This window comes from Hyla sarda, chromosome 3 (genome assembly GCF_029499605.1).
Source record: "Hyla sarda isolate aHylSar1 chromosome 3, aHylSar1.hap1, whole genome shotgun sequence".
Lineage (NCBI taxonomy): Eukaryota > Metazoa > Chordata > Amphibia > Anura > Hylidae > Hyla > Hyla sarda.
This window is the reverse complement of record NC_079191.1, coordinates 101,462,656-101,477,755: the sequence shown is the minus strand read 5'-3', so window position 1 is coordinate 101,477,755 and position 15,100 is coordinate 101,462,656. Positions and strand designations below refer to the sequence as shown.

The following is a 15,100-nucleotide window of genomic DNA, read 5'->3' as shown; positions in this document are numbered from 1 at the left end:
TCCGGACGAAACCGAAACCGAAAATGACTTCTCCCCGTCTTCTGGTAAAATGCAGCACTCCGCTCATTAGATTAGATTCCCCCACATTAGATTGCTAGCTCCCCCACATTAGGTCGGGAGTTCCCCCCACATTAATAGGCAGCTCCCCCACAATAGTAGGCAGCTCCCCCACATTAGGTCAGCATTTCCCCCACAATAGTAGGCAGGTTCCCCACAATAGTAGGCAGTTCCCCCACAATATTAGGCAGCTCCCCCCAACAATATTAGGCAGCTCCCCCCACAATAGTAGGCAGTTCCCCCACAATATTAGGCAGGTTCCCCACAATAGTAGGCAGTTCCCCCACAATATTAGGCAGCTCCCCCCAACAATATTAGGCAGCTCCCCCCACATTTGTAGGCAGCTCCCCCCCACAATAGTAGGCAGTTCCCCCACAATATTAGGCAGCTCCCCCCCAACAATATTAGGCAGCTCCCCCCACATTTGTAGGCAGCTCCCCCCCACAATATTAGGCAGCTCCCCCCCAACAATATTAGGCAGCTCCCCCCACATTTGTAGGCAGCTCCCCCCCACATTAGGTCAGCAGCTCCCCCACAATAGTAGACAGCTTCCCCCCACCCCACAGACATACAGCTTCCAGCCATATACAGTGTATGGCTGGAGGCTGTATGTCTGTACTGCTGCCCCCACAGTGATCCGGTCACCGCTCCTCCAGCCCGGGGTCACAATCTACTGCTATGGCCTATGGACCATAGCAGTAGGTGCCGGGACCGGAGGAGCGGTGACCGGAACACTGAAGATGACGCGCTGCCAGTCACTTACCAGGCCCCGGCCAGCGCGCGTTCTCCTGCGATGATCCTGCGGTCCTCCTGCGTCTCTATGGTTGTACGCACGGGACATCAGTGACGTCCCGTGTGTACGACCATAGAGGCGGAGTAGCGAAGGACCGAAGGAGGATCGCAGGAGGACGCCGGGGAATGGTGAGTGACCGGCGGACATCCTTATGTCCCGAAAAGATTTTTCGGGACACAGGGATGTCCGGGATAGGAATACTTCTTTTTATGTGCCCGGGCCGGCTCCCGTGTGTGGCTGCAGGCGGGGGCCGACCAGAGCATATAAAACCTAATACTGTATACTAAAAACCAGGGGGCCTCCAGCTGTTGCGAAACTACAACTCCCAGCATGCCCGGACAGACTTTGCCGGTCCGGGCATGCTGGGAGTTGTAGTTTCACAACAGCTGGAGGCCCCTGGTTTTTAGTATACCGTATTAGTTTTTATATGCTCTGGCCGGCCCCCGCCTGCAGCCACACACGGGAGCCGGCCCGGGCACATAAAAAGAAGTATTCCTATCCCGGAGAGCGCGCCCCCTCAGATGTTGCGCCCGGTGTGGCCGGCCCCCCTGCACCCCCCACACTACGCCTCTGGCACTGGCAGTGTTTGCAACCTGTGCTGTGGGCGGGCTCGGGAGGTGGGTCATTATCGGCACATTTTTTGTTGTTTCGGCATTTCCCCGAAATAGCTATTTTCGGCCGATATATCAGTGCATCCCTAGTTGAAACCATTGTATGTTGAGACCATAACTCTATGGAAACCTGGTAATTGGTTCTGAAGCCCCAAAATGTCATCCAAAAATAGGAAAAAGTGAGGATTAAAGAAAAATAAGTAGATAACTAATACAGATAAAGCAAATACTTATATATAAAAGTAAGAAAGTCTATTTCAGTGATTCCTTCGGCTGTCCGGCGATGCTGGGAGTTGTAGTTTTGCAACATCTGGAGGCACCCTCTTTGGGAAACACTGGTCTAAGTAGAGGACAGAAGCTTCATCAGGGTCCTGTACAGAACACGCAATGTACTAAAAAATTGTAAAATGAAGCCGCCCTCATCTGGTGTCCAAAGGAGCAGCTAACCCTGGCACAGGTAAAGTGTACAGAACATGTAATACACACTGTACTGTATGGGGCGCTACCAGACACCAGTCAGTGCATGCACTTCAGTAATACAGGGTTTTACCAGTGAAATATCCATTCTGATTGGTCGGTTCTTTCAGCCATTGACATGTTTCGCAGATTTCATAGCATTGTATGTTGAGTCTGGTTTCAAGTTACAATGGTCCAGAAAAGACCATTGTATGTTGAAACTACTGTATGTTGAGGCCATTGTAAGTTGAGGGATCACTGTATATTTTTTCAACATGTCTGCTCCCTGATATTGATGTAACCAGGACCTGCAAAGATCAATCCAACATACGAGAGTCGAGTAAGTTGTTTGCTAATGGGAGCCTGAGCTTAGACCCCCTTCCAATATTAGCTGTACCTGCCTTGATATGGCATATAAGCAACGTCTTATAGTTTAGTATAGTTATATTGTTACTTATTTTTAGTAGAGTTGAGAAGAGAATGCAGGAATTCATGAACGTTAGATGGAGGGCCACATAGAAGGATGTTGCAGAAGTTCACTTTTACTATTTAACCCCTTGGGGACTGAGACCCCTAAGGACCAGAGCATTTTTTGCACATCTGACCACTGGGGTTATCCAGGAAAAAACTTTTTTTTTATATATCAACTGGGTTCAGAAAGTTAAACAGATTTGTAAATTACTTCTATTACAAAATCTTAATTCTTTCAGTACTTATGAGCTTCTGAAGTTAAGGTTGTTCTTTTCTGTCTAAGTGCTCTCTGATGACACGTGTCTCGGGAAACGCCCAGTTTAGAAGCAAATCCCCATAGCAAACCTCTTCTAAACTGGGCAGTTCCCGAGACACGTGTCATCAGAGAGCACTTAGACAGAAAACAACAACCTTAACTTCAGAAGCTCATAAGTACTGAAAGAATTAAGATTTTTCAATAGAAGTAATTTACAAATCTGTTTAACTTTCTGGAGCCAGTTGATATATATAAAAAAAGTTTTTTCCTGGATAACCCCTTTAAGCATTAATAACTCTGGGATGCTTGTACTTATGAATTTGATTCCGAGATTGTTTTTTTGTGACATATTCTACTTTATGTACATGATAAATTTTCGTCGATACTTGCATCATTTCTTGGTGAAAAATTCCCAAATTTCATGAAAAATTTTACAATTTGGCATTTTTATAACTTTGAAGCTCTCTGCTTGTAAGGAAAAGGGACATGTCAAATAAATGATATATTGATTCACAAATACAATATGTCTACTTTATATTTGCATCATAAAGTTGACATGTTTTTACTTTTTGAAGACATCAGAGGGCTTCAAAGTTCAGCAGCAATTTTAAAATTTTTCAAGTAAATTTCCAAATCTGAAGTTTTTAGGGGCCAGTTCAGTTTTGAAGTGAATTTGAGGGTCTTTATGTTAGAAATACCCCATAATGGACCCCATTATGAAAACTGCACCCCTCTACGTATTCAAAATGATATTCAAAAAGTTTTTCAACCCTTTAGGTGTTTCACAAGAATTGCAGCAAAATGGGGAAGAAAATTCAAAATCTTCATTATTTACACTAACATGTTCTTGTAGACCCATATTTTTTATTTTTACAAGGTGTAAAAGTAGAAAAAGCCCCCCAAAAACACAATTTCTCTCTAGTAAGGAAATTCCTCATATGTGGATGTAGAGTGCTTTGTGGGTGCACTAGAGGGCTCAGAAGGGAAGGAGCGACAATGGGATTTTGGAGAGCGAATTTAGCTGAAATAGTTTTTGCAGGGCAAGTCAATTTTGGAAGCCCCTATGGTGCCAGAACAGCTTCCTAAATATGAAATGCTGGGAATTGTAGTTCTGCAACATCTGAAGGGAATTGTGGTTTTGCAACATCTGAAGAGCATGCTGAGACTGTCCAGGCATGCTGAGAGTTGTAGTTTTGCAACATCTGGAAGGACAGTGGTCTCCAAACTGTGGCCCTCCAGATGTTGCAAAACTACAACTCCCAGCATGCTCAGAATGCCAAAGGCTGTCTGTGCATGCTGGAAGTTGTAGTTTTGAAACTCCTAGATACAGCAGTGAAGATTACTTTATGGCGATCTTCACAGCTGTATCTGATGCCGACACTTGCCTGGGTCGGGCAGAGCGGGGGAAATGAGCTTTCACCCCCGCCCCTGCCCTGCGATTCGCCGGTCAGTCCTGATCGGCCAATTGCAGGGGATAGGAGGAGGTGGCACCCTGCCACCTCACTCCTATCCTTCAGGATGGTCGGAGCTGTCTTTGACAGCTCTGATCATATCTATTTTCCGGGCTTTCGGGTCATCAGAAACCCGATCAGCCCGTAATCGCTACAAATCACCGATCTGAACTGATCGGCGATTTGCGGCGATCATTGACATGGGGGGGGGGGGTCTTAGGACGGGGATTGAAGTTCCCACATGTATACAGGTACACCCTTGGTCCTTAAGTACCAGGGTGCAAGGGCGTACCCATACGCCCATGGTCCCCAACAGGTTAAAATGGATACTCCGCTGCTCAGCATTTGTAACAAACTGTTCCAAAACCTGGAGCCGGTGTCGGGAGCTCGTGATGTTATAGCCCTGCCCCCTCATGACATCACACCCCACCCCCTCAATACAAGTCTATGGGAGGGGGCGTGACTTACATTGAGGGGGTGGGGTGTGACATCACGAGGGGGCGGGGCTATGACATCACGAGCTGCCAGCGTTTGGAACAGTTTGTTCCAAATGCTGGGCCACGGAGTACCCCTTTAATTTCCACGCAAAACTTGGGGTCATAAAAATAAAGAGAGAAAGTGACTTCTAGTTCAGTATCTGTACAATTCAGAAAGACATATCAACGGTCATGTGATGTACAACTGGACCGACCGGCGCATTTTTAGTAAAGCTACTGGTAAGTGAGCTAAAAAAAAAATACTAATCAACAATCAGTAACATATAATATCCACGAATAGTAGCTTAGCAAACTCACCACAGCTACAGGTGGAGTGCGACAAACTACCACAAGAGGGCATAGTGTTATATTAGTGGGGAAAAGATTTATGCAGTAATATGAGGAAGTATTACTTTACTGAGAGAGTAGTGGATGCATGGAATAGTCTTCCTACAGAAGTAGTAGCTGCAAATACAGTGAAGGAGTTTAAAGGGGTACTCCAGTGGAAAACTTTTTTTAAATTAACTGGTACCAGAAAGTGATTTGAACTTTTAACATGGAAGGGGTTATTGTGTATCTTTTAAACTTTTATTAAAACTTTTTTTTTTTTACTTTATTAGACTTTTAGAAGGAATCATTAGATTCCTCATACAGATCAATAGAGTTCTATTGAACTCCATTGATCTGTGTGCTCTGTGATCCATTGATAAGGGCCTAGTCCAGCCAGCCGCGCTTGTCAGGTCTGGCCCTGCTTGCCCGTGATAGGAATTCCACATCCCTAAACAGTCATGATGTTGGTCTCATCTGTCTCCTGTAAAGTTTGCTGGGAGGATACCTGAAAGCCAAATTTTATACTAAGCCAGCGAGGCTGGGGTTCTTCTTTTCCTATATAGCATCATTATACCTAAAACTTTATTTATAATCACAACATCAAGGGACCAGGAAAATTGCAGTTTGTAGCTTCAAATATTCCTGAGAAGTAAATGTCTTTTAACTTCAATTTCATGGCCAATCGTAGGAGCCAGTTATCTTGTGTCAGGAAAGTCAACTGATTTCCATATATATGGGAGGCGTTCCTCCAGGATGTATTCTCTACAACAGTGTTTCCCAACCAGGGTGCCTCCAGCTGTTGCAAAACTCCAACTACAAGCATGCCCGGACAGCCTCTGGCTGTCCGGGCATGCTTGTAGTTGGAGTTTTGCAACAGCTGGAGGCACCCTGATTGGGAAACACTGCTCTACAACATACAGGCTATCAGTTAACATGGGAACATAACAATGGTTTGCCTTGATACAAAAAAAATAAAAATAAATAAAAAGAACCAGGATCAAACGAGCTTAAACCTCATTCCATATCCATCTGGATAACATATGCTTTTACATCGAAGATCGTCCACAACTGTGTTCTCACGTGTAACTCAGGCCATAAAAATGTAACAAAAATACCACTGTAAAATAAACTTTAAACACAAAACACACAAAGACGGACACATAACATTAAGTAAATCATGTGTCTGTCTAATATTTAAATCAGCAACTACATACACAGAATAATTAGTTAATTACAGTATATAATAATAATAACAAAACAAAAAAATAATAATTATTATTATAGTCTTCTTTGCCTTAAATAACCTTTAAAAGCATTAGACAAGGTGTTGTACTTGAGAAAACCATGCAAGAGTTTCACTTCCCGTGTTGGTGACCACCAAATGATCAAATGCTGTTACATGCACTAAAGTCATCAGACGTTCCATCTGCTATAACTATACACTGCAGCTGTATAGCACAAAGGCTTGTATAAGGCCCCGACCATAAAAATCATACAGATTCAGGAGGTTACCATATAAGACAAGATGCCCTGGTTAGATCTGTGTCAAAGCTTCTCATTTTTGCACATCAAACAGAAGTAAAACTACCAGATCCCACTTATTGGTATGATTTTATTTTTTCTGGGTAGGATATTATAGCATACTAGCTGAGTACCGGCGTTGCCCAGTTTTTCCTTCCTTATCCTTGTTGTGGAGGAAAATCAACAGAGGAAGCTTTTGACTTCATATCCCACCCTCATATATTGTTGTCATATCCTAACCCCATATCCCGACCTCCTATCCCATCCTTCTATCCCGACCTCCTATCTTGACCTCCTATCCCGTCCTCCTATCCCGTCCTCCTATGCCGACCTCCTATCCCACCCTCCTATCTCGACCCCTTATCCCGTCCTCCTATCTCAACCTCCTATCACGTCCTCCTATCCCATCCTCCTATCCCGTCCTCCTATACCATCCTCCTATCTCAACCTCCTATCCCATCCTCATATCTTGACATCCTATCTCGACCTCCTATTCTGATCTCCTATCTCGACCTCCTATCCCGACCTCCTATTCCGTCCTTCTATCTTGACCTTCTATCTCGACCTCATATCCCGTTCTCGTCTCGACCTCCTATCTTGACTTCATATCTTGACCTCCTATCTCGACCCCCTATCTCGACCTCCTATCCGTTCCTCATATGCCGTCCTCCTATCCTGACCTCCTATGCCGTCCTCCTATCCTGACCCATAATATGTGTACCAGGTATTGAAATACCTCCAGCCGTCCCGGGCCCAACCCGCTATGACGTGGGCCACGCTGTGGCTTTGCGTTATAGATCGGGATCGGACACATGAAGTTCCAGAACGTCATGTGTCCTTAAGGGGTTAAACAAAAACCCTGACCCTCACAAATGGGGGTAGTTAAGGGTTAAATTAACTATCCTATATTTTAAGTGGACATATAAGTAAAATGTGACCAAGTATTATCGAAATATCTCCAGCCGTTTGGAAGTTATGCAGTAACATATATTTCCCATTGACTTGTATGGGACTTTAAACAAAAAACCCAACCCTGGCAAATGGGGGTGGGTAAGGGTTAAATTACCTATCCTATGTTTGTTGTTGACATATAAGTAACATGTGTGGCAAGTTTCATGTTAATATCTTTAGCCGTTTGGACGTGATGCTGGAACATACACACACATACATACATACACACATACATACATACATACATACATATATACACACTCACACACATACATACAAACATACACACACACATACATACACACGCACACACACATACACACATACACACACACAAACACATTGAGTTTTATATATACAGATTATGTAATTCTGCCCTGCAGTATAAACCTGACAAAACTGAGGTGGGATGAAGCCTACTTAAAGGGGTACTCTGGTGGGGAAAAAAAAAATCAAATTACAATTATTTAAAGGGGTACTCCACTGGAAAACATTTTTTTAATCAACTATTGCCAAAAAGTAAAACAGATTTGTAAATTACTTCTGTTAACAAATCTTAATCCTTCCAGTACTTATCAGCTGCTATATGATCCACAGGAAGTTCTTTTCTTTTTGACTTTCCTTTCTGCCTTACCACAGTGCTCTCTGCTGACACATCTGTCCATTTTAGGAACTGTCCAGAGTAGGAGCAAATCCCCATAGAAAACCTATCCTGCTCTGGATAGTTACTAAAATGGACAGTGGTGTCAGCAGAGAGCCTGTGGTCAGGCAGAAAGGAAATTCAAAAGAAGTAATTTACAAATCTGTTTAACTTTCTGGCACCAGTTGATTGAAAAATGTTTTTTCAGTGGAGTACCCCTTTAAAAAATGATGCAATGTAGAGAACCACCTGGCCCTGGTGGCTCTCAAATACACATATAATAATGAAAGACACTTGACTAGTGGTATGTTACAGTCAAGTAGAAATAATGTCCTATAGATAATGTCCCATGAATAGTAACACTGCTAGTTTGACCTATAGGGACAGGGACATAATACTCCCCCTTTATAAAGCATTGGTACGGCCTCACCTGGAATATGCTGTTCAGTTTTGGTCGCCTGTCCATAAAAGGGACACTGCGGAGTTGGAAAGGGTGCAGAGACGCGCGACTAAACTAATATGGGGCATGGAACATCTTAGCTATGAGGAGCGATTAAAGGAGTTACAATTGTTTAGTCTTGAGAAGAGACGTTTAAGGGGGGATATGATAAACGTATATAAGTATATTAATGGCCCATACAAAAAATATGGAGAAAAACTGTTCCATGTTAAACCCCCCCAAAGGACGAGGGGGCACTCCCTCCGTCTGGAGAAGAAAAAGTTTAGTCTCAAGGGGCGACACGCCTTCTTTACCGTGAGGACTGTGAATTTATGGAACGGTCTACCTCAGGAACTGGTCACAGTAGGAACAATTGACAGCTTTAAAACAGGATTAGATACATTTATGGAACAAAATAACATTAATGCTTATGAAGAAATATAAAATCCCATCCCTTCCCCAATATCGCGCCACACCCCTACCCCTTAATTCCCTGGTTGAACTTGATGGACATATGTCTTTTTTCGACCGTACTAACTATATATAGATTGGTAAATTACTTCCAAGAAGAAATCTTAATCCTTCCAGTACTTAATCCTCCAGCTGCTGTATACTACAATGGAAGTTGTATAATTCTTTCCAGTCTGACCACAGTGCTCTATGCTGCCACCTTTGTCCGTGACAAGAACTGTCCAGAGTAGGAGCAAATTTCCATAGCAAACCTCTTCTGCTCTGGACAGTTCCTGACACGGACAGAGGTGTCAGCAGAGAGCACTGTGGTCAGACTGGAAAGAACTACAGGACTTTATCTGGAGCACACAGCAGCTGATAAGTACTGGAAAGGTTAAACTTTATAAATAGAAGTACCCCTGTAAGACAATTGCTATCAAAAAAATGACCCACCAAAACTAAAATGGGTATGTTAAAGGACATGTCCGGTGCTCACTTTTCTTATTGTATCCGTTCCGGGCTGCAAAAAAAAAGAAAATAAGCTTTCTCTTGCCTGCCTAGGCTCCACCGGTGCTCCGGTACAGGCGTTCAGTCCCCGGGCTGTATTCTTCTTACTTCCTGTTAGCCTGGCACGTCACACGGAGCTTCAGCCTATCACCGGCCGAGGCGGGACATCGCTGCGGCTGGTGATAGGTTGAAGCTCTGTGTGACGTGCTGGGCTAACAGGACGTAAGAAGAATACAGCCCGGGGACCGAACACCTGTACCGGAGCTCCGAGGGAGCCTGGGCAGGTAAGAGAAAAAAATTTTCTTTTATTTTTCAGCCCGGAACGGATAAAATAAGAAAAGTGAGCACCGGACATCTCCTTTAAAGGGGTACTCTGGTTTTAATGATTACCCGATATGTCCACAGATATTGAAATTGAAGTAGGATGGGATGCGTCTTCACTTGTTAATGTCCCCCTCTATCAAGTGACTGCCTTATAAAAGCCTATATAATGGCTTCTATCTAAATCTCCATGCTGGACCTTGCAATAAGAAAAAGTGAATATTGTCTTCTTGATGGTCTACAATAAAACATATATAAAATCTCACAATCACACACTTCCTCTACACTATCACACACAGATTTCTATCATCTATACCAGTGGTCTCCAATCTGCAGGGCCTCCAGATGTTGCAAAACTACAACTCCCAGCCGTTGGCTGTCCGGGCATGCTGGGAGTTGTAGTTTTGCAACATCTGGAGGTCCGCAGGTTGAAGAGCACTGATCTATACAGTATGGACCAAATTAAGTCTTACTTCACCTCCTGCTGTATCTCGTATTCAGGGAATGGCATTTCACCAACTGAAGATGCTAAAGAACTTGACCAGCTCAAGAATTTCAAGCAGATGCTCCAAAGATGTCAGCCTAAATCTAAACAGAGAGGTTCTAGAATCCTTAGAAAGGTTTAAGAGAAGGTAATAAGAAGGAACATAAGAGTGTAAAGCACATGAGGAACGTCTTCTCTAGACATTCACTATCCTGGGTGTAAGTAGGTGACACACATTGCTCCTATGGCTCTGTACAGTGATCTCAGAGCTTCACCATGTCCACATACATTAGATCGACAACCTTTTGGGGGTGACCCCCCCCCAAGGGGCACGCCCTAAACTAGAAACCCCCTCCCTATTTAAATTCCAATCCTTATTAATTATCACTTTAATATGCAATACTATTGCATCTACCAGGTGTCAGTGTAAGGGGGTGCGTTCACACTGAGTAATTCAAGAGGAATTTACTCGGGTAATTCCTCTTGAATTCTTTGCTCCAAATTAATGCACATCCCCTCTGCCCATTAACTTTAAAGGGGTACTCCGGCGCTTAGACATCTTATCCCCTATTCAAAGGATAGGGGATACGATGCCTGATCGCGGGGGTCTTGCCGCTGGGGACTCCCGTGATCTTGCACGCGGCACCCCGTTTAGAATCAGTCCCCAGAGCGTGTTCGCTCTGGGTCTGATTACTGTCGATCACGGGGCCGGAGCGTTGTGATGTCAAGGCTCCGCCCCATGTGACATCACGCTCCGCCCCCTCAATGCAAGCCTATGGGAGGGGGCGTGGCAGCTGTCACGCCCACTCCTATAGGCTTGCATTGAGGGGCGGAGCGTGACGTCACACGGGGGCGGAGGCGTAACGTCACACGCTGCCGGCCCTGTGGTCACCGGTAATCTCCGGGAACTGATTATAAACGGGGTGCCGCGTGCAAGATCACGGGAGTCCCCAGCGGCAGGACCCCCGCGATCAGGCACCGTATCCCCTATCCTTTGAATAGGGGATAAGATGTCTAAGCGCCGGAGTACCCCTTAAAGTCAATGGACAGAGGAGAGGAGAAAGAGCATTTAGTAGATTTTTCTTGCTTATATTTGTCTCTCAAATGTCTCCTGTGCGACTAGGCACTTTTCTGTGCGACTTTTGGCCGGCTGCGTGAGAAGAGCAAGAAAATTCAGTTTGGCTTATGTGAGCAAATTTTCAAAAATGACTTGCAGTGGTCAGAGATTTATAACGTACGACTGTCGCAAAAAAAAGCTCAACCCTGGCTTAATGAGCCGACCGGAGTAAAACTGTGACTCTGGTCGGCTCATTAAAGGCAATGGATTAGGGCATCATTTTCCAACGGTATCAGACTTTTGGCCTGGACTGAAAAGTGCCTCAGATCATGACAAAACGAAAAGGGACAAAAGTCGGATATGGTCGGGTCGTCGTCAAGCACCATCAGCTGGCTGGACCTGCCAATTCTGGTAGGAATTATTTGCTAACTTATGTGTGTATCTCATCGGTAAAAAAAAAAAGGAATCAGGACTGCTGGGTGTCAAGATGCTTGAACCATTGTCCCTACAGGAGACAAGATGCTTGTACTGTACACTGAGTTTAACCCTTTAAAGGGGTACTCCGCTGCTTAGCATTTAGAACAAACTGTTCCAAACACTTGAGCTCGGGACATAATAGCCCCGCCCCATCATGACCCGCCCCCTCAATGCATGTCTATGGGAGGGGGCGTGGCGGCTGTCATGCCCCCTCCCATGGACTTGTATTGTGGGGGCGGACATCATGAGGGGGCGGGGCTATGATGTCACGAGCTCCCGATGCTGGCTCCAGCGTTCGGAATAGTTTGTTCCAAACACTGAGCAGCAGAGTACCCCGTTAACAACCAGGCCAATTTTTGTTTTTTGCATTTTAATTTCTTCCTCCTCTCCTTTTAAGAGCCACATTAGGGCTTGTTTTTTGCAGGATCATTTTACAATAAAAATATACTGCAAATATTTATGGGATACAATCGAACAGGAAACACAATTTTGCCAATTTAGGGGTATTTTGTTTTTATGCAGTGTACTTTACAGTACAACTGACATTGTATTTTTACTCTATGGGTAAGTACAATTACCATGGGACACCTTCCTTTATTCAGTCAAATTTCTTAAAGAAAACCACCCAAAATTGCATTGAAAAGTGGTCTTTTAAAAGGGTGGTCTTATTAAAGAATATGGCCACTATGTTTGGTCTGGATAAAAACAATGGTTTTCCCAAAAAGGTGGTCATCTGGAGAGGTTTCATTGTATATGATACACATTCCCAAATGGAACACATGCCCAACGGGTCCAAAAGGGTGGCCCCAGTTTGGGTGGTATACATAAGGGTGTTACATTTCTTTTGCTGTATGGAAAAATGCAGTCTGGTGTGCTATTTCAAAGAGCATGGGAGCCAAAGTATTATGGAGTGGCATAAATGTAGGAGTTATATGTCAAGAAATAACCCTGATGTATACCTAGTGCAGAGACTACAAGAGGCAATGTGAAAGAAGCCTTACAGGAATAGAGACATGTATCCTATCACATGAAATCTGATTGAAGACACTGACCAGTGGGGTATAAATGTATATGTAGGTATGAAGGTCTTTTTTGTATATGTATATCTAAACTGTTCAATTATTTATACATTGGCTAGATTTAGATATCTATGAATTGTCCCAGCATGCAGGAGATCACTGTGAGGGGAAATAAGATCTCTGCAGGAAGAAATGACCCACAAGCTAGCAACACAAAAGCCACAATAATTCCACCATATAATGCAAACTACAATACCCTCACCATGCAGAGCAAACTAAAATACACCCAACATATAGTGCAAACTACAATACCCCCCAACAGGCAGTGCAAATTACAATACCCCCACAATACAGTGTAAACTACAATACCCCCACTATACAGTGTAAACTACAATACATCCACTATACAGTGTAAACTATAATACACCCAACATATAGTGCAAACTACAATACCCTCACTATACAGTGTAAATTACAATACCCCACTATACAGTGCAAACTACAATATCCCCACTATACAGTGCAAACTACAATACCCCCACTATACAGTGCAAACTACAATACACCCAACATATAGTGCAAACTACAATACCCCCACTATACAGTGTAAACTACAATACCCTCACTATACAGTGCAAACTACAATACCCCCACTATACAGTGTAAACTACAATACCCTCACTATACAGAGCAAACTACAATACCCCCACTATACAGTGTAAACTACAATACTCCAACTATACAGTGTAAACTACAATACCCCCACTATACAGTGCAAACTACAATACCCCCACCATACAGTGTAAACTACAATACCCCCACTATACAGTGTAAACTACAATACCCCACTATACAGTGTAAACTACAATACTCCCACTATACAGTGCAAACTACAATACCCCCACTATACAGTGTAAACTACAATACCCCCACTATACAGAGCAAACTACAATACCCCCACTATACAGTGCAAACTACAATACCCCCACTATACAGTGCAAACTACAATACCCCCACTATACAGTGCAAACTACAATACTCCCACTATACAGTGCAAACTACAATACATCCACTATACAGTGTAAACTACAATATCCCCACAAGGCATTGCAAAGTACAATACACTCATTATGCAGTGCATACAATACCCCCACCATATGGTGAAAACTACGATACGCCCACCACATACTGCAAACTTCAATACCCTCCACCATGGGATACATATTACAATACACCCGTCATACAGTGCAAACTACAATACCCTCGCTATGCAGAGCAAACTAAAATACACCCAATATACAGTGCAAAGTCCATTACATCCACCATTCACTGCAAACTACAACACCCCCCATTATACAGTGTAATTCACAATGCCCATCATGCAGTGGCAGTCACACAAGTCCCATACAGTAGTGGCACCCTCCATTCAAATACTATTTCCGAGGACACTTACCTTCCGCACATTCCCACGTCGCTGCCCTCCTTCAGTTGCAGCCAGGGAGCACATTATACATCTATTACTGTCATACAGGTCACTGTGCACACATGTGATTTGTGCTGGGAGAGTGCGGAATGCATTCACATATCTCTGCTTCGTGTGACCCTGTTAAATATTCTGTTTACATTTACTGTATTTCCTTATACACTCACTGAAAAGCTGTTTCCTACAGTGTACACAGGGGGATGGCTACAGTGACATGGGAATCTGTCCTTCACATACTGATACTATTCCCAAGGACATTGATTATACTGGTTCTAGGGAAGGTTAAAAGGCGAAATTACAAGCTAATAATAAATGTGCTGGGGACATTTTACATCCAGTCCCATGATAATGATCATTGTGAAATGCATTGTGTTTGGGTCACAAATGAATGTTTGCAAAATCATTTTATCATTTTAGGAAACATCAGTCAGATAGTCTGCAAAGAATAGCAAAATGTTCATTGTAACCCTGCTCATATACTGTACCTCATTGATCAATGAACATTTTATACAGTGGTTTATAATTCCAGGTTCCTTAAAGGGGTACTCTGGTGAAAAACATTTTTTTTTTTAAATCAACTGGTGCCAGAAAGTTAAACAGATTTGTAAATGACTTCTATTAAAAAATCTTAATCCTTCCAGTACTTATTTACTGCTGAATACTACAGCGGAAATTATTTTCTTTTTGAAACACAGAGCTCTCTGCTGACATCACGAGCACAGTGCTCTCTGCTGGCATCTCTGTCCATTTTAGGAACTGTACAGAACAGCATATGTTTGCTATGGGGATTTACTTTTACCCTGGAGAGTTCCTAAAATGGACAGAGATGTCAGCAGAGAGCACTGTGCTC

The 15,100-nt window shown here is 43.5% G+C and overlaps 1 protein-coding gene across 2 annotated transcripts in view; it reads right to left on the bottom strand.

Moving 5' to 3' along the window:
- Positions 1 to 15,100, bottom strand: part of DOCK10 (dedicator of cytokinesis 10) — a 431,686-nt gene that overhangs the window by 382,946 nt on the left and 33,640 nt on the right. The window contains exon 1 of one of the 2 annotated variants that reach the window (XM_056564791.1): positions 14,221 to 14,419. The exons of the other annotated variant lie outside the window; for it this stretch is intronic. Within the exon in view, the coding sequence (XP_056420766.1) occupies positions 14,221 to 14,274 (54 nt within the window). The 5' untranslated portion in view covers positions 14,275 to 14,419. Of the gene's footprint in view, positions 1 to 14,220; positions 14,420 to 15,100 lie in introns of those variants that run through there. 2 annotated transcript variants of the gene reach the window in all.